Source organism: Saccopteryx bilineata, chromosome 2 (genome assembly GCF_036850765.1).
Source record: "Saccopteryx bilineata isolate mSacBil1 chromosome 2, mSacBil1_pri_phased_curated, whole genome shotgun sequence".
Classification (NCBI taxonomy): domain Eukaryota; kingdom Metazoa; phylum Chordata; class Mammalia; order Chiroptera; family Emballonuridae; genus Saccopteryx; species Saccopteryx bilineata.
The window spans coordinates 366,360,261-366,381,159 of NC_089491.1; the positions used below are offsets into that span (position 1 = coordinate 366,360,261).

General features: G+C 37.6%; 1 protein-coding gene across 5 annotated transcripts in view; it reads left to right on the plus strand.

Moving 5' to 3' along the window:
* ZNF207 (zinc finger protein 207) overlaps nt 1–19,781 on the plus strand; it is a 33,413-nt gene extending 13,632 nt beyond the window's left edge. For 2 of the 5 annotated variants that reach the window (XM_066263314.1, XM_066263315.1), the window contains 6 exons: nt 201–271; nt 4,405–4,562; nt 5,660–5,752; nt 6,728–6,970; nt 8,424–8,583; nt 8,727–19,781. In XM_066263314.1, coding sequence (XP_066119411.1) covers nt 201–271; nt 4,405–4,562; nt 5,660–5,752; nt 6,728–6,970; nt 8,424–8,583; nt 8,727–8,887 — 886 coding nt within the window. In that variant the 3' untranslated portion in view covers nt 8,888–19,781. The remainder of the gene's footprint in view (nt 1–200; nt 272–4,404; nt 4,563–5,659; nt 5,753–6,727; nt 6,971–8,423; nt 8,584–8,726) is intronic. The other 3 variants (XR_010729523.1, XR_010729524.1, XM_066263316.1) reach the window with 3 other exon arrangements.
* The last annotated feature ends 1,118 nt before the right edge of the window (nt 19,782–20,899 follow it).

A 20,899-nucleotide genomic window follows, 5' to 3' on the forward strand; every position in this document is an offset into this window, starting at 1 on the left:
TTACTGGTAAACTCAAGAGTGCTGGTTTTTAGAGGGTTTATTTTGATGGGATTGTTTTAGTGTGTTGTTCTTTCAGCTTGATTTCAATATTAGGGTCAAATTCAAGTCTTACCTATTGTTTCAGGATTTAGCCAAAATATTTTACATGGTTTATACTGTTAATTGACTTGAGTTGTTTCTTGACATTTTCTTTTTAACAGAATGATGCCAATGGGTGGAATGATGCCACCTGGACCAGGAATACCACCTCTAATGCCTGGCATGCCACCAGGTATGAAATATTAGATGGTTTCCTTTCTCATATGACTGGCATGCTTTATTAAGTATTTTAGACAATAGATTTGTGGGCACTGGTGCAGTGTTATTTTAAAGTTTCTGTAGGTTGGTGACTTCTTTTTTAAATGACCATAAATGTTATTATGGACCTTCCTTTTCCTCCCTTTTTTTATATTATATATATTTTATTATGAAGTGAGACTGGGAGGCAGAGAGACAGACTTGCACATGTGCCCTGACTGGAGTCTGCCTGCCAAGCCTTCTAAACTAGCAATGCTTGCCCTGCCCATGTGGGGCTGCTTCTCCATTGCTCAGCAACTGAGCTATTTTATATTTTAGCACCTGAGGTGAGGCCCTGAAGCTATCCTCAGTGCCTGGGGCCAACTTTGCTCTAATCGGTCAAGCCATGGTTGCAGGAGGGAGAGAGGGAAAGAGAAGGGAGAGAGAGAAAGAAGGAAATGGTTACTTCTCCTGTGTGCTGTGATTGGTTTAGTTTTAAAATAGTAAAAATCGGCTTCAAGGCAGCCAAAATGAGTCACAGAGTCTGTGCCCTGAAGCTCATGTATTTAAGAGTACTTGTATTTGTTAGGACTATTTTAGATAAACTCTTTTTTAACAAGTAATAGAGAACTCCAAGAGGTCATCTCACTCAAAAAGAAAAAAGTGGTAGATTCAATGGCTTGATGATGTCAAGAACCCATGTTTTAAAAAATTTCTACTTCATTAAAAATATATATTTTTAAAATTTTATTTATTGATTTTACAGAAGGGTAGAGGTGGGGAGAGAAAGAAGTATCAAATCATAGTTGTTTTACTTTAGTTGTTGAGTGCTTGTATGTGCCTTGACTGGTCAGTTTGGGGTTTCTAACTGGCGACCTCAGTGTTCCAGGTCAGTGCTGCGCCACCACAGGCCAGGCAGTAAAATATATACATATACATATATTTTTATATGTATATATATTTTTTTCTTTCATTTTTCTGAAGCTTGGAAACAGGGAGAGACAGTCAGACAGACTCCCGCATGCGCCCGACCGGGATCCACCCGGCACGCCACCAGGGGGCAATGCTCTGCCCATCCTGGGTGTTGCCATGATGCGACCAGAGCCACTCTAGCGCCTGAGGCAGAGGCCACAGAGCCATCCCCAGCGCCCGGGCCATCTTTGCTCCAATGGAGCCTTGGCTGCGGGAGGGGAAGAGAGAGACAGAGAGGAAAGCGCGGTGGAGGGGTGGAGAAGCAAATAGGCGCTTCTCCTGTGTGCCCTGGCCGGGGATCGAACCCGGGTCCTCCGCACGCTAGGCTGACGCTCTACCGTTAAGCCAACCAGCCAGGGCTATATATATATTTTTTTTAATGTTTAAAATGCTCTGGCAGCCTGACCTGTGGTGGCGCAGTGGATAAAGCATTGACCTGGAAATGCTGAGGTCGCTGGTTCTAAACTCTGGGCTTGCCTGGTCAAGGCACATATGGGAGTTGATGCTTCCAGCTCCTCCCCCCTTCTCTCTCTCTCCCCCCCCCCTCTCTCTCCCCCTCTCTTCTCTAAAATGAATAAATAAAAAATTAAAAAAAATAAATAAAATGCTCTGGCCAGATAGCTTGATTGGTTAAAACGTGTGATCCCAAAATGCACAGGTTGCTGGTTCAATCTCTGGTCAGGGCACATACAGGAACAGATCTGTTCCTGTCTGTATCTTTCTCCTCTCTCTTTCCCTCCCCCCCCCCCCCATTTTCCTTCTCTCTCTAAACAAAGGTTTTTTTGCCACTTGAACTTTTCTCCCTCAAGCATGTCACTCAGCAATAACAAGATGACTCAGGCAAGAAAGGGTATCAAAAGCAATGTTCTTTCCTTTTTCTTTTCTTAGAGAGCAAAGTAACTTTCCCAGAAGATCCTTAGCCCCTTACATATCATTGACAAGAAATAGGTTTAGCCTGACCTGTGGTGGCGCAGTGGATAAAGCGTCAACCTGGAAACACTGAGGTTGCCAGTTCAAAACCCTGGGCTTGCCTGGTCAAGGCACATATGGGAGTTGATGCTTCCTGCTCCTTCCCCCCTTCTCTCTCTCTCTCTCTCTCTCTCTCTCTCTCTCTCTCTCTCCTCTCTATAATGAATAAATAAAGTCTTTAAAAAAAAAAAGAAATAGGTTTAATGAACTCTTATAAGGGAGCATGGGAAATGAAGTGTCTTTGGGAAAGGGATTTGGCTAGCCAGCAAGTGTCACAGAGCCCTTCAAAAGGCTCTCAGTCAATTTCCTTGCTTTTTTATATTTAATCCTAGCAAGAGCAAGTTTGGGTTGTAATCCACAGCAGGTTTAGAGGTACTCAAGCGATAGTTGATATTAAAGGAACCAGAGGCCCTGGCTTGTTGGCTCAGTGGTAGGATGTCAGCCCGGCGTGTAGAAGTCCCGGGTTCAATTTCTGGTCAGGGCACACAAGAGAAGCACCCATCTGCTTCTGTACCCCTCCCCCTCACTTCTCTTTTCTCCTACCCTACTGCAGCCATGGCTCGATTAGAGCGAGTTGGGCCTGACCTGTGGTGGCATAGTGGATAAAGCATCAACCTGGAACACTGAGGTCACCAGTTCGAAACCCTCGGCTGGCCTGGTCAAGGCACACATGGGAGTTGATGCTTCCTGTTCCTCCCCCTTTTCTCTTTCTTTTCTGTAAAATAAAAAAAGCAGATTGGGCCCGGGCACTGAATATGACTCCATAGCCTCCACCTCAGGCGGTATAAAATGGCTCCAATTGCAACGGAGCAAGGACCCCAGATGGGCAGAGCATCACTCCCTAATGGGCTTGCCAGGTGGATCCCAGTCGGTACATGCGGAAGTCTGTCTCTGCCTCCCTTCCTCTCACTGAATTAAAAAAAAAAAAAAAAGGCCGGAAAAATCTAGCAGCAGCAAAATTGTAATAATTGCTTCCACAGTCATTAATTTATAGGCAACAGCTCTGCATACATAATACAGTGAGATACAAACAGACCAACATACAAATTTTTTTAGATATGAGCTGCAACTATTCGTATTTTTGTTTGAGATCCAAGCGAAATTCTGAGATAACAAGTTGTGATTTGGGAAGCTGCTGCTAGTTGGCATGTTGGCGCACAGGTCCAGTATCGGCAGTTTGAGATATGAGTTGACTGACTGACAGGCTCGGTTACAGAACGAATTAAATTCGTATCTCAACGTACCACCGTACTCTTAATTTTGGGCTTTTTTTTTTTTTTTAATTATTTTTTATTTTTCTGAAGCTGGAAACGAGGAGCGACAGTCAGACAGACTCCTGCATGTGCCCGACCGGGATTCACCTGGCACGCCCACCAGGGGCGTTAATTTTGGGCTTTTAAAATGATACTGAATAATAACCAGTGTTCATTTGATAATGTGCAGAAAAAAGTTTTAAGTTAAATTGAGGAAGCTTAAAGAATGCACTAGTTCGGTTTGTAATTTGCAGAAGGTTTAGAAGTACTCGAGTGATAGTTGAGCAAGGGATTATTGGCTCGGCTTAAGTGCCACCAGGGACACATATGAGAAGCAATCAATGAACTAAAGTGACACAACTAGGAGTTGACATTTCTCATCGTCTCTGTCTCAAAAAATTAAAGGTTTGCTAAATCATTATCAGTTAAGCTGAACTGCTGCTTTGCCCTCATATAGGGTCTCTGCTGTTATCTTTCACTTCCCAAAATTCTGAGGAGATGCAAAGGAATAGAAAGTTTGAGGAAAGGTTGTGCCAAGACACTAATAACTATGTTTTTTGGTTTTCATTGAGTTCATAAGGCAATTGTTGGTAATATTGTAGTCTGAAAGTTTTTTTTTAAGCAAGAGACAGGAAGGGAGAGAGATGAGAAGGAAAGATTAATTCCTTGTTATGGCACCCTGTTCACTGATTGTTTTGTCATGTGTGCGTTGACCGGGGTGCTTCCGCCAAGCCAGTGACCCCTTGTTCAAGCCAATAACCATGGCGTCATGTCCATGGTCCCATGTTCAAACGGGTGACCCTGTGCTCAATTTTGTGAGCCTGCTCAAGCCAGCGCAGGAGCATTTTTAGTATGGTATATTGTAATAACAAATATTTGGGGGAGTACTTTTTTCTGAATTATGAGTCCCCCTTCTAACATGTCTTCTTTACAGGTATGCCTCCTCCTGTTCCACGACCTGGAATTCCTCCAATGACTCAAGCACAGGCTGTTTCAGCACCAGGTATTCTTACTAGACCACCTGCACCAACAGCGACAGTACCTGCTCCACAGCCTCCAGTAACTAAGCCTCTTTTCCCCAGTGCTGGACAGGTAAGGTGAATTTTCTGAAAAGGAGAATACTTATATTTAAAGGTAAAATGCAGTCATTTATAGAAATCTTTGAAATTGTCATAGGTCAATTTTCTGTTTATTATTTTAGTATAGTTTATTAAGCATGCTAAGAAGGGGCCTATATTCTTTCATGTTTGCATACATTGATTTTCTCTACTCAAAATATTGGAGTCAGAAATAGTGTAGTATGTTATTTTTTCATTGCTATGAACTGGTTATTCTAGTTAGAAATGAAAGTTAAGTTTCTAGGGAATTCAATATGTGATAATGTTTAGTGGTCCTTTTTTACCTATTGAACTATAAGTGGAATGAAAGCAAAGAACATTCTAAGACCGTAGCAAATCATTTGTTGGGCTCTTATAATCTAGAACAGTGACAGAATACAAAGCTGTACATTTGCCGGAAGGGCATCATTTAATTGTCACATTTAATTTTCTACTGATTTTGTCTTCAGAACTCAGAAGCAAAAGTTGCTTCTGTTATACATAATATGTAATAATGTTTGTTACCTTTTTCTTTTTATGTACTCAATTTCAGAATTAAACATGTATTTCAGAATTTAGATGATCAGGATGTATTTTCTTTATTTTTTTCACTTTAAAATTATCCTTTAGATGTTTCTTTTTTCAATTTTTTGTTTGTAGTTGCTAAATTAAGAGCCTTACTTTTTTAGTGCCCTTTATGCACATTAACTTATGCTTTTGAGGTGGGTAGGGATTTTGTTTATTGAAGGATATTAAATTTAGCAAAAATCTTTTGTGTCATTTGATAGAGAATTGGATTAAAGTGTCATTAATCTTTATTCTCAGTTTGAGGTCACTTTTGAAAAAACAGTTTTAGAAAAGAAACTGGTTAACTAGGTTCATTGATGTAGAATTAAATTTTTTGAGGTTCATTCTGTCACTTTGTTTAATGTAAATGCATTATTAACTGCCTTCCTCATTAAACAAATACTTGATCGCATTATATTTTGCATTTACAAATATGCAATCTATACTAAAAAAAGTCTACCACATGGCTTATTTTCACCCATTTGTTTGGAGACTTTTCATTGTTTCCTTTCTTTTATGCTACAGATGGGGACACCTGTAACAAGCTCAAGTACAGCTTCATCCAATTCAGAAAGTCTGTCTGCATCTTCTAAAGCTCTGTTTCCTAGCACAGCACAAGTACGCAGGAAGTTGCAGTTTAAAGTTTTTAAAATGGCTTTATAACTTAACCCTTTAGACCCTACTTTAAAACTAAATCTTTTCCCCCAAAATATACTACTTAATTTTTTAAATGTAAGGTGAATGGTATACAAATCAGTGATATTTTAAAAATTGAACTCAGAAAAAAAATACCTCAAGCTTATGGTTCTAAAGGGTTAAAAGCATGAAAGCAGTAAATGCCTTATAGTAGCCAATGGTTAGCCTGATGCATGATTAAGCTATTTTGATTTATGCTGTTTAATCTAATGCATCACATATAATGTAAGGAAATTAGTATTTTTCATTTGGTTTTATAGTTGTCCTAGTCTACATGTTTCAGATGTTTGATGTTACAAAAAGTAACATTCATTGATAATTTTATACTTAACAGATCCTTTTAAACCCTTTTGACCATGATAATCATCCAGCCATTGTTGATTGGGGGAGGGTATTGTATTACTATATAAATAATATCTCTGAAGGACATTTTTAATGTGTCACCATAGATAATAATTATGATATTCTTAGTAGCTGAAATTTATCCAAACATTTGTACTCTATAATTTCTAACTTTTTTTTGAGCTGCTTCATAGATTAAACAAATAATTTAGAATAGAAAAATAGAAATAAGTTATTATGTTATATAGTTCATCAATCTGGAATAAATACAAAGCTTTCTAAATTAAAGAACTTAGGAGGAGGTAGATCACTTCTGATAAGTTAAAAATATGCATTCTTACTTTATGATTGTTCCAAATGCTGTGTGTTTTGGATATGAATCACCCAGCATCTTTTGATATAATATGTTGTCTTGAATTTTGTGGAGCATTTATCATGTAAACTTTAATTTCATTTATTTAAAGTTTGGTTTTTATTAAATGTTGGTGTCTTATTTTTAAGTTGTTAGTACATACACTCATCTTTGAATTTTATTAATGAAACATTGTTTTACAGGCTCAGGCAGCTGTCCAAGGACCTGTTGGTACTGATTTCAAGCCCTTAAATAGTACCCCTGCAACAACTACAGAACCCCCAAAGCCTACATTCCCTGCTTATACACAGTCTACAGCTTCAACCACTAGTACAACAAATAGCACTGCAGCTAAACCAGCAGCTTCCATAACAAGTAAGCCAGCTACTCTTACGACAACCAGTGCAACCAGTAAGTTGATCCATCCAGATGAGGATATATCGCTGGTAAGTTATTTTACATTTTTTAAATCGCCGAGTTTGATTAAATATTGTAGCAGCTTGTCCGTGTGAAGTGTTAGTAAATATGTATACCAATGATCTTATTGATCTGATTTAGAGCTAACTGGTTTTTACCCTTCTATTGAGAACCACAAAATGAAGTGAACAGTGCATGTTTTGATCTTAGATGCTTTCCCTCCCACCAGACTATTTCTAAAAGAAGACAGTAAGTTGGGCTCTTACTCTTAAAAGTCATTTTAATTTAGACATAAATTTGCAAATTGAAGAAACGGTGAAGTATAAGGGGGAATCTACAGATCCCTTGAAGCCCATTTGTCTTTATTAGACACTTTCTTACTGAAACTGTGTGTATCCTAAAGTGTTTATCTGTGCTTAAGTATACATATAGATGAGATTTAGAGCAGTGATTTTTGATCATTGGTCTGTGAGAAATTTCTGAGATCATGCTGATCTGCCAGAAATTTTGTGCAGGTTCGTGAAAGAGTTAACTGTCCTTCATTGCTGGGTGGCTTAGTCAGCCTCATATACCAAGTCTATTGCCCAGTCAGGGCACATACAGAAACAGTTTGATGCTTCACTCTCTTTCTCTCAAATCAATAAATTTTTTATAAAAATGAACTGACCATTTGATGTTGTATGGTTATAGATCCATGTTTATACATTCTGTGGTCTTCATACATCATTAATCTTTGGCAGGCTGGCAGTTGAAAACCACTGGTATAGGCCCTGGCCGGTTGGCCTAGCGGTAGAGTGTCGGCCTGGCGTGCGGGGGACCCGGGTTCGATTCCCGGCCAGGGCACACAGGAGAAGCGCCCATTTGCTTCTCCACCCCCACCCCCTCCTTCCTCTCTGTCTCTCTCTTCCCCTCCCGCAGCCAAGGCTCCATTGGAGCAAAGATGGCCCGGGCGCTGGGGATGGCTCCTTGGCCTCTGCCCCAGGCACTAGAGTGGCTCTGGTCGCAGCAGAGCGACCTCCCGGAGGGGCAGAGCATCGCCCCCTGGTGGGCAGAGCATCGCCCCTGGTGGGCATGCCGGGTGGATCCCGGTCGGGCGCATGCGGGAGTCTGTCTGTCTATCCCCGTTTCCAGCTTCAGAAAAAAAATACAAAAAAAAAAAAAAGAAAGCCACTGGTTTAGAGAGCCAAGGCAGCTCTGCATAGTCTTTCCTCTGGTGCGGCTTCTCTCCTAAGCCCTTCCTTGTTTCACTGTCCTTAGCTTTAATAAATGTACTCTCAAAATAAAATTTAAAAATAGACATGGTTTTCTTAAGGCATTGCAATTTTAAGTAGTTGAACTTGCACTGTGTGGTAAAAGTAATTTGTTGGAAAGTAAGGATACATTATTTTAAAAATTATTCTGTAAATAAGGTTTTAGATGCTTGCCTTTATACTTGAGTCTCTGCATTTGGGTGTTGAACATTGTGCTTATTTTTATTTCTAGGAAGAGAGAAGGGCACAGTTACCTAAATATCAGCGTAATCTTCCTCGTCCAGGACAGGCTCCCATTGGTAATCCACCAGTTGGACCAATAGGAAGTATGATGCCACCACAGCCAGGCATCCCACAGCAACAAGGAATGAGACCCCCAATGCCGCCTCATGGTATTCCTCTTGATTTGTTTATTGTCTTTAGTGGATCTTTTGAGTATACACATAAAAATAGATTTATCTGCAAAATATATTGCATTTAAAGGTACAATGCATGGACTAACTCAGTCTATATTTTTGTGTTAAATGTTTTTTAGGTCAGTACGGTGGTCATCATCAAGGCATGCCAGGTTACCTTCCTGGTGCCATGCCGCCATATGGGCAGGGACCGCCAATGGTACCGCCTTACCAAGGTGGGCCTCCTCGACCTCCAATGGGAATGAGACCTCCTGTAATGTCGCAAGGTGGCCGTTACTGATCTCACTTCATCCAATCTAATAGGTTTGGAGATTAAACCTTTTCTCAACTTGTGCTGTTTATATAGCCAAGCTTCCGTCAATAAGGCTTCATTGTGACTTTAACAAACATTATCTTCCCACATACCAGGAACTATTGGACATTTATTTTACATGGGAAAAATTATTTGGAATAATAAAGCAGGAACTTTTCCTGAAGTTGCGATTTATACTGTATGGCTTCTTTTTCATGTTTCATCTAGGTTTTAGAAGTGAAGTATAGTAAATTTGGTTCGTTATATTGTGAAGGCGCTGGAATTACATGAACATACCATCTTAATAAAGGCAAGTTCTGTAAGCTTACATTGCTATTTGTAAAGTTATGCCTTCACAGCATTTCAGATGCTGTTGGACTTCATGTCCCCAACCTAGCTTGGTGAGGGCTGTAACTATTTCCAAGTACCTGTACATTAGAAGTCTGAATGTGTAACGATATTTAATGTATTTAGAGTTCCTGATGTTGCAGGGTTTACAAAATCTGACCCACCAAGGTCATGTAACTTTTCTGTACTGTTAAACTTCATTGTAATAAAATGAGAGAAAAATTTATGCCTTTTCATTCATAACCCAGCTGTGGACCACTGCCTGAAAGGTTTGTACAGATGCATGCCACATTAGATGTCCACATAATAAAATTAATAGTTACCAGTGCAGTTTTGATACGTCATTGGATTCTGTCTTTGAATTATAGATTGTTTCTTAGCTGCATGTTTTAAACTAGGCAGTATATATAGAGTTGTATATTAGTGCTTTAGTTAATAGAAAAACTCAGATACATATGAGTCATTTTTATATAATGGGTTTGAAATCTTAGTCACCTTTTACTCCCATGGTGTCAGTACTCGTCTGATGTCATAGATAATTAAAATGTAATTAATGTTCCTTCCTGCTGATTATATTTAGAGCCTAGTGCCAGACCACTGGTTTCCTTTCTGTTTATGAGACTGCAGTACTACATGGACCTCAGAAGCATTTCAGGTGCAAACTTCTAGAACAGCGGTTCTCAACCTGTGGGTCGCGACCCCGGTGGGGGTCGAACGACCAAAACACAGGGGTCACCTAAATCCATTGGAAAATACATATTTATTAGCTTTAGGCGACCCCTGTGTTTTGGTTGTTCGACCCCGCCGGGGTCGTGACCCACACGTTGAGAACAGCTGTGCTAGAAGATTAGGTGCAAGCAGAAATAGCTTTTTGAGCTATTAATTGATTGGTTTCTATTCTAACTGTAATGCTGAGAATCTAAATGTTTCTCATGGTTAAGAGATAGATTTGACATTTTTTATTATATTAGATACTTGGCAGATTGCACTGTATCTTTGATTAGATGGATACCTTCTGTTATTAAGCCTAAATGGCTTTACTGTGTTCCTATGGAGAACTTTTCTGTAAGTGTGACTGCTATTTTATTTTGTGTTGCAAGTCTCATAATAATCCCTGTTGACCTTTTTTGGCATCCATTTTTTAAAAAATCTTTTATAGGGTAGATTTATGCTTATTTAAGTATCAAATAACTTGTACAAAGTGTAATTATTAATATATGGACCAGAAGTAGAATGTTTCCTCAATTCAAAGATAAAACTTCTAAGACAATGGCAACATTTCTTTTTAACTTTTACGATACAAACGTTACACAGATATAAGCATTAAGCTTCTTGGAAAATCTTTTAACCATTATAAAAGGATCTATGTATTTAAAAGACAAGTAAAAGGCATTTGTTTAAACAAAACATTTACAAGTATTACAGAGCTGAGTGATATTTTAAATCTGATATTTTGCTCCAGTGATTTTATATGTGCTGTGGTGCCATTGAGGTTCAAAAAATTCCATAGTTGGAAAAGGCAGCATCCTTGCTTGTATCACAAAGAGATGCATTTCATTCTCCTTCTAGCAGCCAAGCCTTATACCCTCCCCCCATCCTCAAATGCCTGCCTACTAAAATAGTTTTGGACTTTGACAGCACATTTATACTGCCAAAGAAAAACCTGTTGAAAATCTTTGTGGTAAAAATGGCATAAAATTTCAGAAATTATGCAAAGCTTTATCTGTATTTAATGCAAAAAACCCTGATATTTTATGTCACCATTAATTGCATTTTGAGGTCTGAAGGGAGAAAAATACTATTTTTAAGTAATTGTAAACTGTTACTAAAAGACAATTCAAAGTGTTATGCATGGCACTTTAAGAACTTAGCATACCACCTCTTTTGAGTTTTGTAGGTATATGGCTCAGGTGGTGCTCATTTGATATATTCAAAGTGTAATATCTGCATCCATCAGAGCATAATTAAGCTTCTAGAAAATGCCTTTTACCTAACTGCTTCTGGGGTCCATAGTGTGGTTAAATCGCAAGTGGAACAAATAACTTTAAAATAATTAACTCTTACTTTGACACATGCCTCCCTAAATAAGAGTTAAATGAAGTAAACTTCATCTGCCCTCCCAGAAGACTTTGGAGACTTGGTATTTTTAGGTAGGCATTGTGATTGTATAATTTCAGGATGTTGCGAGATTAATGGCGCTGCCAGCTTTGGCTCTGCCTTACGTCTACTCTATTACCTTTTGAAAAGAAATGACTTAAACATTTGTCTGGCACTAGTTTCTATTGTATAGATTTTACTACTGTATGACTGTACAACAAGACCAGCAGGTGAGGAACAACTTTTGAGTGGCTGTTGGAACTATTTTATTTGAGTACTTATTATATTAGTAATATCTCACACATTTACTAGTAGGAATGGGGAAGATACTTAGTGTGCTTCTATTCCACTGATCAAGTTACATTTTGAACTTAAACTCAGCCTAATTAAACAGGTATTTGGGAATAGATCTCAAAAACAATTACGGTCAGACTAGAATTATAGTGGACAATAGTTATTTTTGTTTTTTTTAAAGCTACATTTTTTTCTTTGCTTGCTTGATCATTGGGATTTTTTTATTTGCATGTCTTAAATTAATTTGGGTAATGTTTTTCTAAAATTAAAATTTTTTTCTTCCTATAGCCCTGCCATAGGACAGGCTGAGGCTGAGTCTCAGTGTTGCCCTGTTCAGTCTGAGGCAAGTGGGATTTATTTATTCCTTATAGGGGCTTTCACAGCTTGATGGCTGTTGGATATTTATGTCCCCAAACTTGCAGCAAGTTTGGTGAAGGCCCCTAAATTTAATTAAACGTAGGATTTTTATACTCTTTTGGCAGAGAAGGCTCTATATTAATATTCACGTTTGACTGTGGTGTTAGTAAACATGAATAAGTATTTGATACATGTAATTTGCATTGTTACATAATATTTAACAGCCTCAGTAAAGCTTGTATTGCAGTTTAGTATTGACAAAATTTGTTCTTGATTTGAGGCATGAAATGTTTCAATCAAATTTTCCACTTTTCACTTTCAGGAAAATCTTAACTGGTTATTTCTCTTCAAACTATTAAATTTAACTACAAGGATAAGTTTAATTATTGGAAATGCTACTGGATACTGAGATATATGCATTCTTAATCCCAAAGTTTTGCATTGATCATTAAGGTTGAAAGGTCATCTGGAAATGCTTGTAATTTTTAATGTTTTTCAGACCTCACCACATTAGAGCAAATGTTAATGTAGAGCCCTGTAAAAAGTGGGAAGGTGCTATGTGTGTGGTATGTACGAGTATACACTACACATTTGAGATAATGAGTTTGGGTATTACAGACCTGTCAGTGTGGATAGAGTACTAATTTTCAGGTAGCCAAATGAAAATTATATTATGTTGTCAAGTTAGTATATTGACTTGTGATTTTGAAACGATTATTTTGAGGTTCATTTTCAGCCTTATTGAACAGTATTTAATACAATCTGCATAAACATGAAAAGTATCTGTATTTGTACCCAACTAAAGTTTGCTTTTATTTGGTAAGAAAAGATGTGTTTATATTTGTATATTTTAGGGGGTAAAGAGGGAACTGGAAGACAGGCAAAAACATAAACATGGATTTTATTCCTTCCTGTGTTTGAACCACCATTCAATCCAGATAGCATTTTCCACTAACAGTAACAACTTACAGTACAATGTTGAGCGAACCTGGGATTGTATTTCTATGTGGTTTTAATTCTTAGAAGCATAAAGAAAAAATATGCATTAAATGAACTCCAAATTTTTACCTGTTTAACTTTTCATATGCTTTTCTCTGTAACTGGATCATGGGGAAAAAGGATTTTAATGTTTGAAAAGAATTTTGTCACAAAAATAACCCATTGGAATATTTTATAACCTAAATAATTATACCCTTTAAGACTCGTATTTGGAGTTTTCTTGTTGCACATCATCCCCCCAATATTCTGAAATATTTAAGAGTGAAGCTGCTTGTTCTAATTCTAAGAGTTATAATTGAAATAATTATAATTGAAATAGGTTCTTTACATACCTGTACTTAGGAGTAGAAGGAATTTTTTAACGGTATAATTTGTTGAAGATGATACAGATACATAATTTAAGATGTAATTTCTTTGACGACACTGTTCTGTGACTCAGACAAATTCGATTTTAAGAATTAACATAACTTTCAAGTGTGTCTATTATATCCACTGGTAAAACCTGGTAAATGGAAGGAAATAGTGAAGCCACCTCTTTACTGAGATAAAATATATACTTGTATTGGTTAGGAGACTTTAAAAAATTAAACGTATACACCCAAAATTTTGTATATATCAGGCATGCTTTTTTTTTTTTTTTAATATCAAATGAGAGGCAGGGAGGTGGAGAGACAGACTCCCACATCCGGCCAGACCAGAATCCTACCTAGCAACCCCCATCTGGGGCTGATGCTCTGCCCATCTGGGGCCGCTTCTCCATTGCTCTACAACCAAGTTGTTTAGTGCGTGAGGTGAGGCCATGAAGCCATCTTCAGCGCCTGGGGCCAACGTGCTCATTCTAGCCAGGGCTACGGGAAAGGAAGAGGGTTGAGGGGAGGGGTGGAGAAGCAGATGGTTGCTTCTCCTGTGTGCCCTGACTGGGATTCGAACCTGAGACTTCCACACGCCAGTCCGATGTTCTACTGCTGAGCCAACTGGCCTGGGCCTGGCATCTCTTTTTAAAAAGGTGGTATTTACCTACCTAAATATTCAATGACTTTTGTGTGTTCTAAAATGAAACCAGTTCTCTTGCTGTAATTTACAGAAAAGTTCTAAAATGAGGAAGGGGTTCAGTTCTAAGACTACTGACTATAGGCACATTTTTGTTAAGTAACAGTCCCCTCATTATTTCTGCTTGCTCTCTTATTACTTGAATATTTAGTGAAGGTTACTGCCCCACCCCCCTTTAACCATTAGTATTTTGTCATCTGGATCATTTTAATAAACAACTTTTGTTTTTCTAGCATAGAAACTAAGTTTTCTGTGTGATACTTCCTGGCAAAATAAGCAGTTGCTTTAATGTGTATAATAAGTGTCATGAACCATGGTCATATTCACAATTCTGTAATGTTGAATTTTCAGAACTATCTTGGCTCTTACGTATTTCCCTATTTTGAATCTAATTAATAGTAATGCGTAGCAGATGAGGAAAGCAGGACTTTGAGCCCCCTATATTTTAAGTATCTTCAAAACTTTTCCATGTTGTGTTCTTCCTTGACATTTTTATTGGGACATAATAGGTTTGAAAGTAGTATTTTTAAAACTAGATTCCTGCCTGACATGTGGTGGTGTGGTGGATAAAGCGTCAACCTGAAAAGCTGAGGTGCCAGTTCGCAGCTACTGCGAGTTGATGCTTTCTGCTTGTCTTTCCCCTTCCTCTCTCTAAAATCAACAAAATCTTTTAAAAACCCTGAAAAACCAAAGCTATATTCTTTTAGTAAGGCTTAGAAGAGAATTTTGGTTTTTTTTTCCTCCTGGGTTCTATATATTTTTGCATAATTTGGCTATAAAAGGAAGAGCTTTTCATTTTCCCAACTCTGGAAAAATAATAGCTTGAAACTATATTGGTTTCAAATTTTTGAACCATTTTGTCTTTAAATCTTTTCAATTAATGTATCTGCAGGGGGAAATATCTTGATTTTACTAAGCAAGATGTAGAAGTGTCATATTAAGGCAAATATTGGAGATGCAAAGGAGATCTTCAGTGAAGCTAATTTGAACTATTTCTGTTTGAAATAAATTTAATATAAATCAAGACTAGTTCATGTTAGATTCTTTAGGAGGCATATAATCGGCTATATTGTGAGACTATGTTTTATTTTGATGAAATTAACTACAGAGAAGATACATGTGAGTAAACTTTTGGACCCCACCTATTTAAGTTCTTTAATGATGTGTAAAGTAGTAATATGGCATAACTTTAACAATATGCTATGCATTTGGTCAGGTTTGTTTAATGCTATGTGTATTTAAAAAAAAGTCCTGGAATTCTTCAAGCCCTTTGGCATTCTTACTGTGTCTGGGATTTTTAAAGAATCTGTATCCTTCACCATTGGTTAATTTTGGGTAACCGGCAATGAAATTCATTGATGCCCATCTTTAGTAAAAATGAAAAATGTTATGTTCTCCCCAGCATATATTATATACAGACCAATAGTGATTTTTTTGGGAGAGACCATTGTGTAGTTTTGCTGGACTTAAAAGAACTTTAAATGTAATGAAAGATAACAGCATTCTTGCTATTGGTTTGCATTTGTTGTTAAGATTTCACCAAATCATTTGTTATAATGTAGCTCATTCTCAATATTTTACTTACAAATAGTTTACTCAGTCAGAATGAAAACAAGATTTGCAACATCATTTCCCAGTCTCAACTAATAAAATAAGACTGCTTAGCTACCCAAGCGAACCAATGGAAGAGTTAATAAAGTTTGAGTTAAAAAAATATGGGACATGTAATTATTGAGCAGATCCTCACTTTTAGCTATTTGTTTCTGTATTTCCAGGAGAAGCAATAAAATTTAATTTCCAGCCCATGTTTTTATAATCTAAAGTCTCTGAGAAAGAAATCAATTTTTTTCTGAATTAAATTATAAACTTGAAAATTATTTGCTGCTGGGGTGTGTCTACATATACTTAAATTTTAGAAATTACTACATTGAAGAAATTTTTTTTTCTAGATATGTTCCCCCGTTTTTTAGAGTAAGAAAATTTTCCACATAACATATTGGGATACATAGTTTTATTACATTTCAGCTGTGCCCAAGAGATATACAGTGTTATTAACTCATTCTCTTAAGGTCACTCTAAATTTAATAGCTAATTTAAGCTGATTTTTTGTAAGAAATAGGGAGAGTTTAAAAAAATGTATTAATGTCAGACTCTGAGGAAATTTAATGCACATTGACTTTTTAAAGTATGGATTGAACTCCTCAGTTTAATACAATTTGTGTTTTTGTTAACTAGCAGCAGAATTTCAGCATTTGCTACTTACTGGTAGAGAAGAAAAATCCCACAGCCCTGCCAGTACAGGTTAGTTTAATCTGTAAGTACCTGATGTTCCTATTTTTTTCAAACATATCCATATAACCCACACAAGGAAGAAAGCTGCAGTTGCTTAAATGTGAGTAGTTATAATAGATCCATTGGACACTTTCAGACACTCAGTACTTGGGCGGATTACCTCTAAGTTTGCTAACCTCAGTTATAATAAAGATGTAGTACTGCTTCTTTATTATTTGGTTTTGGTTGAACCTAAGTAGATATATTGTACATAAACGAAAATACAGTAAAATGTCTATTACTGGCTATATGTTCATTTTTGTATGTCATGAGTACAGACAGGGCTTTGAGTCTAGAGTTTTTTACTTAAACTACTTCTATGGTGTTATTCATTTGTCTTTTAACTTTTTACAGTATGAATCAACCTAAAAATCCAGTTTCCTCACCTCTAGCAATGATAAGTGGTTTTCTGTTGGTCATAAGTTGTTTTTAGTAATTTGCTGTAAGTAAGTACTAACTTTGTTCATCTTTTGTAAACTATAACCTATCTTGTGGTGTACCACCACCATGGATTTCTTTTAGTTTGAACCAAGAGTAACCTTTTTAATATTCAAATGAAAGCTGACTACCCATCAATAAACCTAGATAGATTCTTCATGTATATCTTTTGAGGGGCAGCAGGGATGTAATGGATTGTAAAAAATGTTAAAAGTTTTTATTTTCATTTATTTTACCAGAGTTCGTTGTTGTCTTGAACCATCAACGAGAGCTTTCTTTTAGCCGTTATTGTGCTCTTTCTTATGTTGATAAAAAATTTTAAATATCGAGAAGAATAAAGCATATATTTAGTTTATAAAAGACTGAACCATCCATCTAGGTGTAATGCTGTCTAATTTGAACAAGACAGTTCATAAAAGTAACTGATTTGTACCTCTGTTAAACTGACTCGGATGGTGATGAGCCCCAAAAAACATTGATGAAAAAATGTAGTTTATAAGCGATCCACTTGGTATTTAATATAAAATTGCCTAAAGGCTTAAGTTTCATTACCTTTCACAGTTTAATCTACCAAAAATGGCATAGATACAATTGGAAATGGTTTTCCTTAAAACCATCTCTTTAAAGCTGCCTTTCTGGTGAGTACTATGTTACACATTGGTATATCATAGGTTTGTGGGGGGGGGGGGGGTTTCACTTAATGGAAAAGGGGACACTGTCATCAAAAGAGTGAGCAATCTGAATTTCTAACACTCCAGATATTACCTGATTTGGGAATAGTAGGAATAAGGTGGTAATTACTTTACCTCCTGACATTTCTATAGTATGGGTTCACTTTCTTCTGACTTCCACGTAAAAGACTATAACTGCAAAAACTTTTAACAAATTATTTCCTTTTGGTGAGATGGAAAAAAAGGTTTTTACTCAAAACTGCCTAGCATTTATAATTTTAAGGTTAATATCTTTAGTTGACAACCAAAGTATTTTTCTCTTATGTCTTTGGCTCCTATATTACATTGCTTTAAAACTTAAATACTAGAATTCGTGTCTGTTGTTGAAGTTGTTGCAATGATATGTGAGCAGTTAAGCTTGAGGATAAATAGGATAGAAGGAGGGCTGACCTAAAATATGGTGGTGATATAGGCTGATTGATTCTCTTGGAGTGAGTCTAATTGATTCTTTGACTGAGGCTTGAAAAATTCCAGTGCATCCTTAAATAAATAACCTTGCATGAAAAACATGGGTGAGAAATACTGGTTTCAGTGAAAATTAGCCTCTTGAGTATATTTTTAGTTAATTTAAACCCTGTTTAATAACTTCCTCTCTAGTGTTTTGCTACATCCTCGCTAATGTAATATACACTAAGGATGTTTTCACATTGTATCTATCTCCTGATCTTTGTAAACCAATAATGAACAGTCAATTCTAATACTTTTTAGTATGAACAATGATAGCTTTCTAAAATAAATCTGAAAATTGAAATATGAGTATGTGGTAATGGTGATGTATTTTTCTAGATAAGTACTAAACAAAGTATGGACCCTCAATTTATGTCTTTAAGATTTAAAATGAAGTAAATTCCTAAGGAACTCTGTCCTTTCCTTTCCTAGCAAGGATAAGCAGACATTGAAAATTTGGTAAGTATTTAACTTTAAATGCATGATAGTGATGAGAGTAAGTAGCCAAATTTCTGTAGTTTAAGATAATATTTAGATGTGAACAAAAATTCTTGAGTCTCCTTTGCAACCTAATGTCTGCCTGTTTAGCTAGCAGTTTTATAAACTTGTGTGCACATTGATTAAATTGAAATGTATCTTACTCCTTTGTCTGGCTTGTTTTTCTTTTGTATAGTACTTGAAATACTAATTTTATATTTCAAGCTTCTTTCAGGGTAAAAATAAGTGGCTGGTAAAGAAAATACCTTCAAGAAGAATTATTTAAATGTTTCAATTAAAAAACCCAGTGATGACTTTCAGTTTACTTAAGCCTTCTGTTTTCCAGCTCCTGTTGAAACTGACAATAGGCAGCTGCTCGCAAAAATGGGGGAGAGGGTCTTCATGCTTTTTATGGGGAATATTTGTAGGGATCATTGTACTAGAGTAAAATGTTGTTAATCCAGTACTTGATTTTCATGAAAACGGTGCTTTTTAAATTAAGAAAAGGTGATAAGACTTGGGGTCCTTTCCTCCTCCCTGGAACATTTTTAATAATAAGAAGATAGTACATATATTGAAGTTAAAGTGAGAACATGTAATTCCTTCATCAAGGAAAGTGACATAAGGGTACAGTACACAAAAGGGTTATAGGGAGCCCACTCCTCAGTTTATCTCCAGGCTTCACTCCAGCATTGTACTGGCAAGTCATACAAGGGATATGATGGTAAGGAAGACCTGAACAAAACGAGGGAGGATAAATGGCTAGACCATGTTTATGATTAAGTGGTCTGTCGAAACAAAAAATGAATTAGTGGCATGATTTTTTTTTGTTTTTATTATTATTTTTTTGTATTTTTCTGAACTTGGAAATGGGGAGGCAGTCAGACAGACTCCCACATGCGCCCAACTGGGATCCACCCGCACACCCACCAGGGGGCAATGCTTTGCCCATCTGGGGTGTCGCTCTGCTGCAATCAGCCATTCTAGTGCCTGAGGCAGAGGCCACAGAGCCATCCTTAGCGCCCGGGCAAACTTTGCTTCAATGGAGCCTTGTCTGCGGGAGGGGAAGAGAGAGACAGAGAGGAAGGAGAGGGGGAGGGGTGAAGAAGCAGATGGGCGCTTCTCCTGTGTGCCCTGGCTGGGAATCGAACCCGGGACTCCCACATGCCAGGCCAACGCTCTACCACTGAGCTAACCGGCCAGGGCCTGTGGCATGATTTTTAATGTAAGTGAACTTGTAACAAAGTTGTAATTAAGTAGCTTAAAATTAACATTGACTCTAGCAATAACTTCATTTTGTGGGGGGTTGTTTTTTTTTTGTTTGTTTTTTTGTATTTTTCTGAAGCTGGAAACGGGGAGAGACAGTCAGACAGACTCCCGCATGCGCCTGACCGGGATCCACCCGGCACGCCCACCAGGGGCTACGCTCTGCCCACCAGGGGGCGATGCTCTGCCCCTCCAGGGGGTCGCTCTGCCACTACCAGAGCCACTCTAGCGCCTGGGGCAGAGGCCAAGGAGCCATCCCCAGTGCCCGGGCCATCTTTGCTCCAATGGAGCCTTGGCTGCGAGAGGGGAAGAGAGAGACAGAGAGGAAGAGGGGAGGGGTGGAGAAGCAAATGGGCGCTTCTCCTATGTGCCCTGGCCGGGAATCGAACCCGGGTCCCTGTGGGGGGTTTTTTAAATAAGATTTTCTTCACAAGTAATATAGTGCATTTTGTCACTTTGATGTATCACTTGGAAGCTAGTGCAAAAAAATGAATGATCACTCACATTGACAGTGTTTTTCTATGTTGAATTTTCATCTACTGGTAGGGTTTAGAGGGGAGAGCTGTTCCTTAGTGTGTGGCACCGTGTAAAAAACTGAAACTCAAGGCACTGAAGTTTCTCTTTTGAAGTGGTCCAGGCATGTTAGTAGTACTTTGAGAAAGCCAGAACTACCATTTGAAAATAAGCTGTTTTTATTTTCATGGCCTCAACAATTTCAGTTTGTGTGTTTAAAAGTTAAAGGATTGCCTGACCAGTGGTGGTGCAGTGGATAGAGCGTGGACCTGGGATGCTGAGGTCCCAGGTTTGAAATCCCAAGGTCGCCAACTTGAACACACAGGATCATTGACATGGTCTCATAGTTGCTGGCTCAGCTTGAGCACCCCTATCCTCCTCACCAAGGCACGCATGAGAAGCAGTTAGTGAACAACTAAAGTAATGCAACCATGAGTTGATGATTCTCGTCTCCCTGTCTCTTTAAAAGAAAAAAAAGGAAATTGAAGGGTTTTTACTTGTGCATTTTTAAAAGCAAGCATCTTTTTGTTCCAAGATTATGGTTGGACATTAAGAACATTTGAATGCCTGTTTACAAAGATGAATAAAAACTTTCATTATTTATACTTGTCTGAGCTCATTTTATTAAGTTGGATTCTGAACAATTTATATT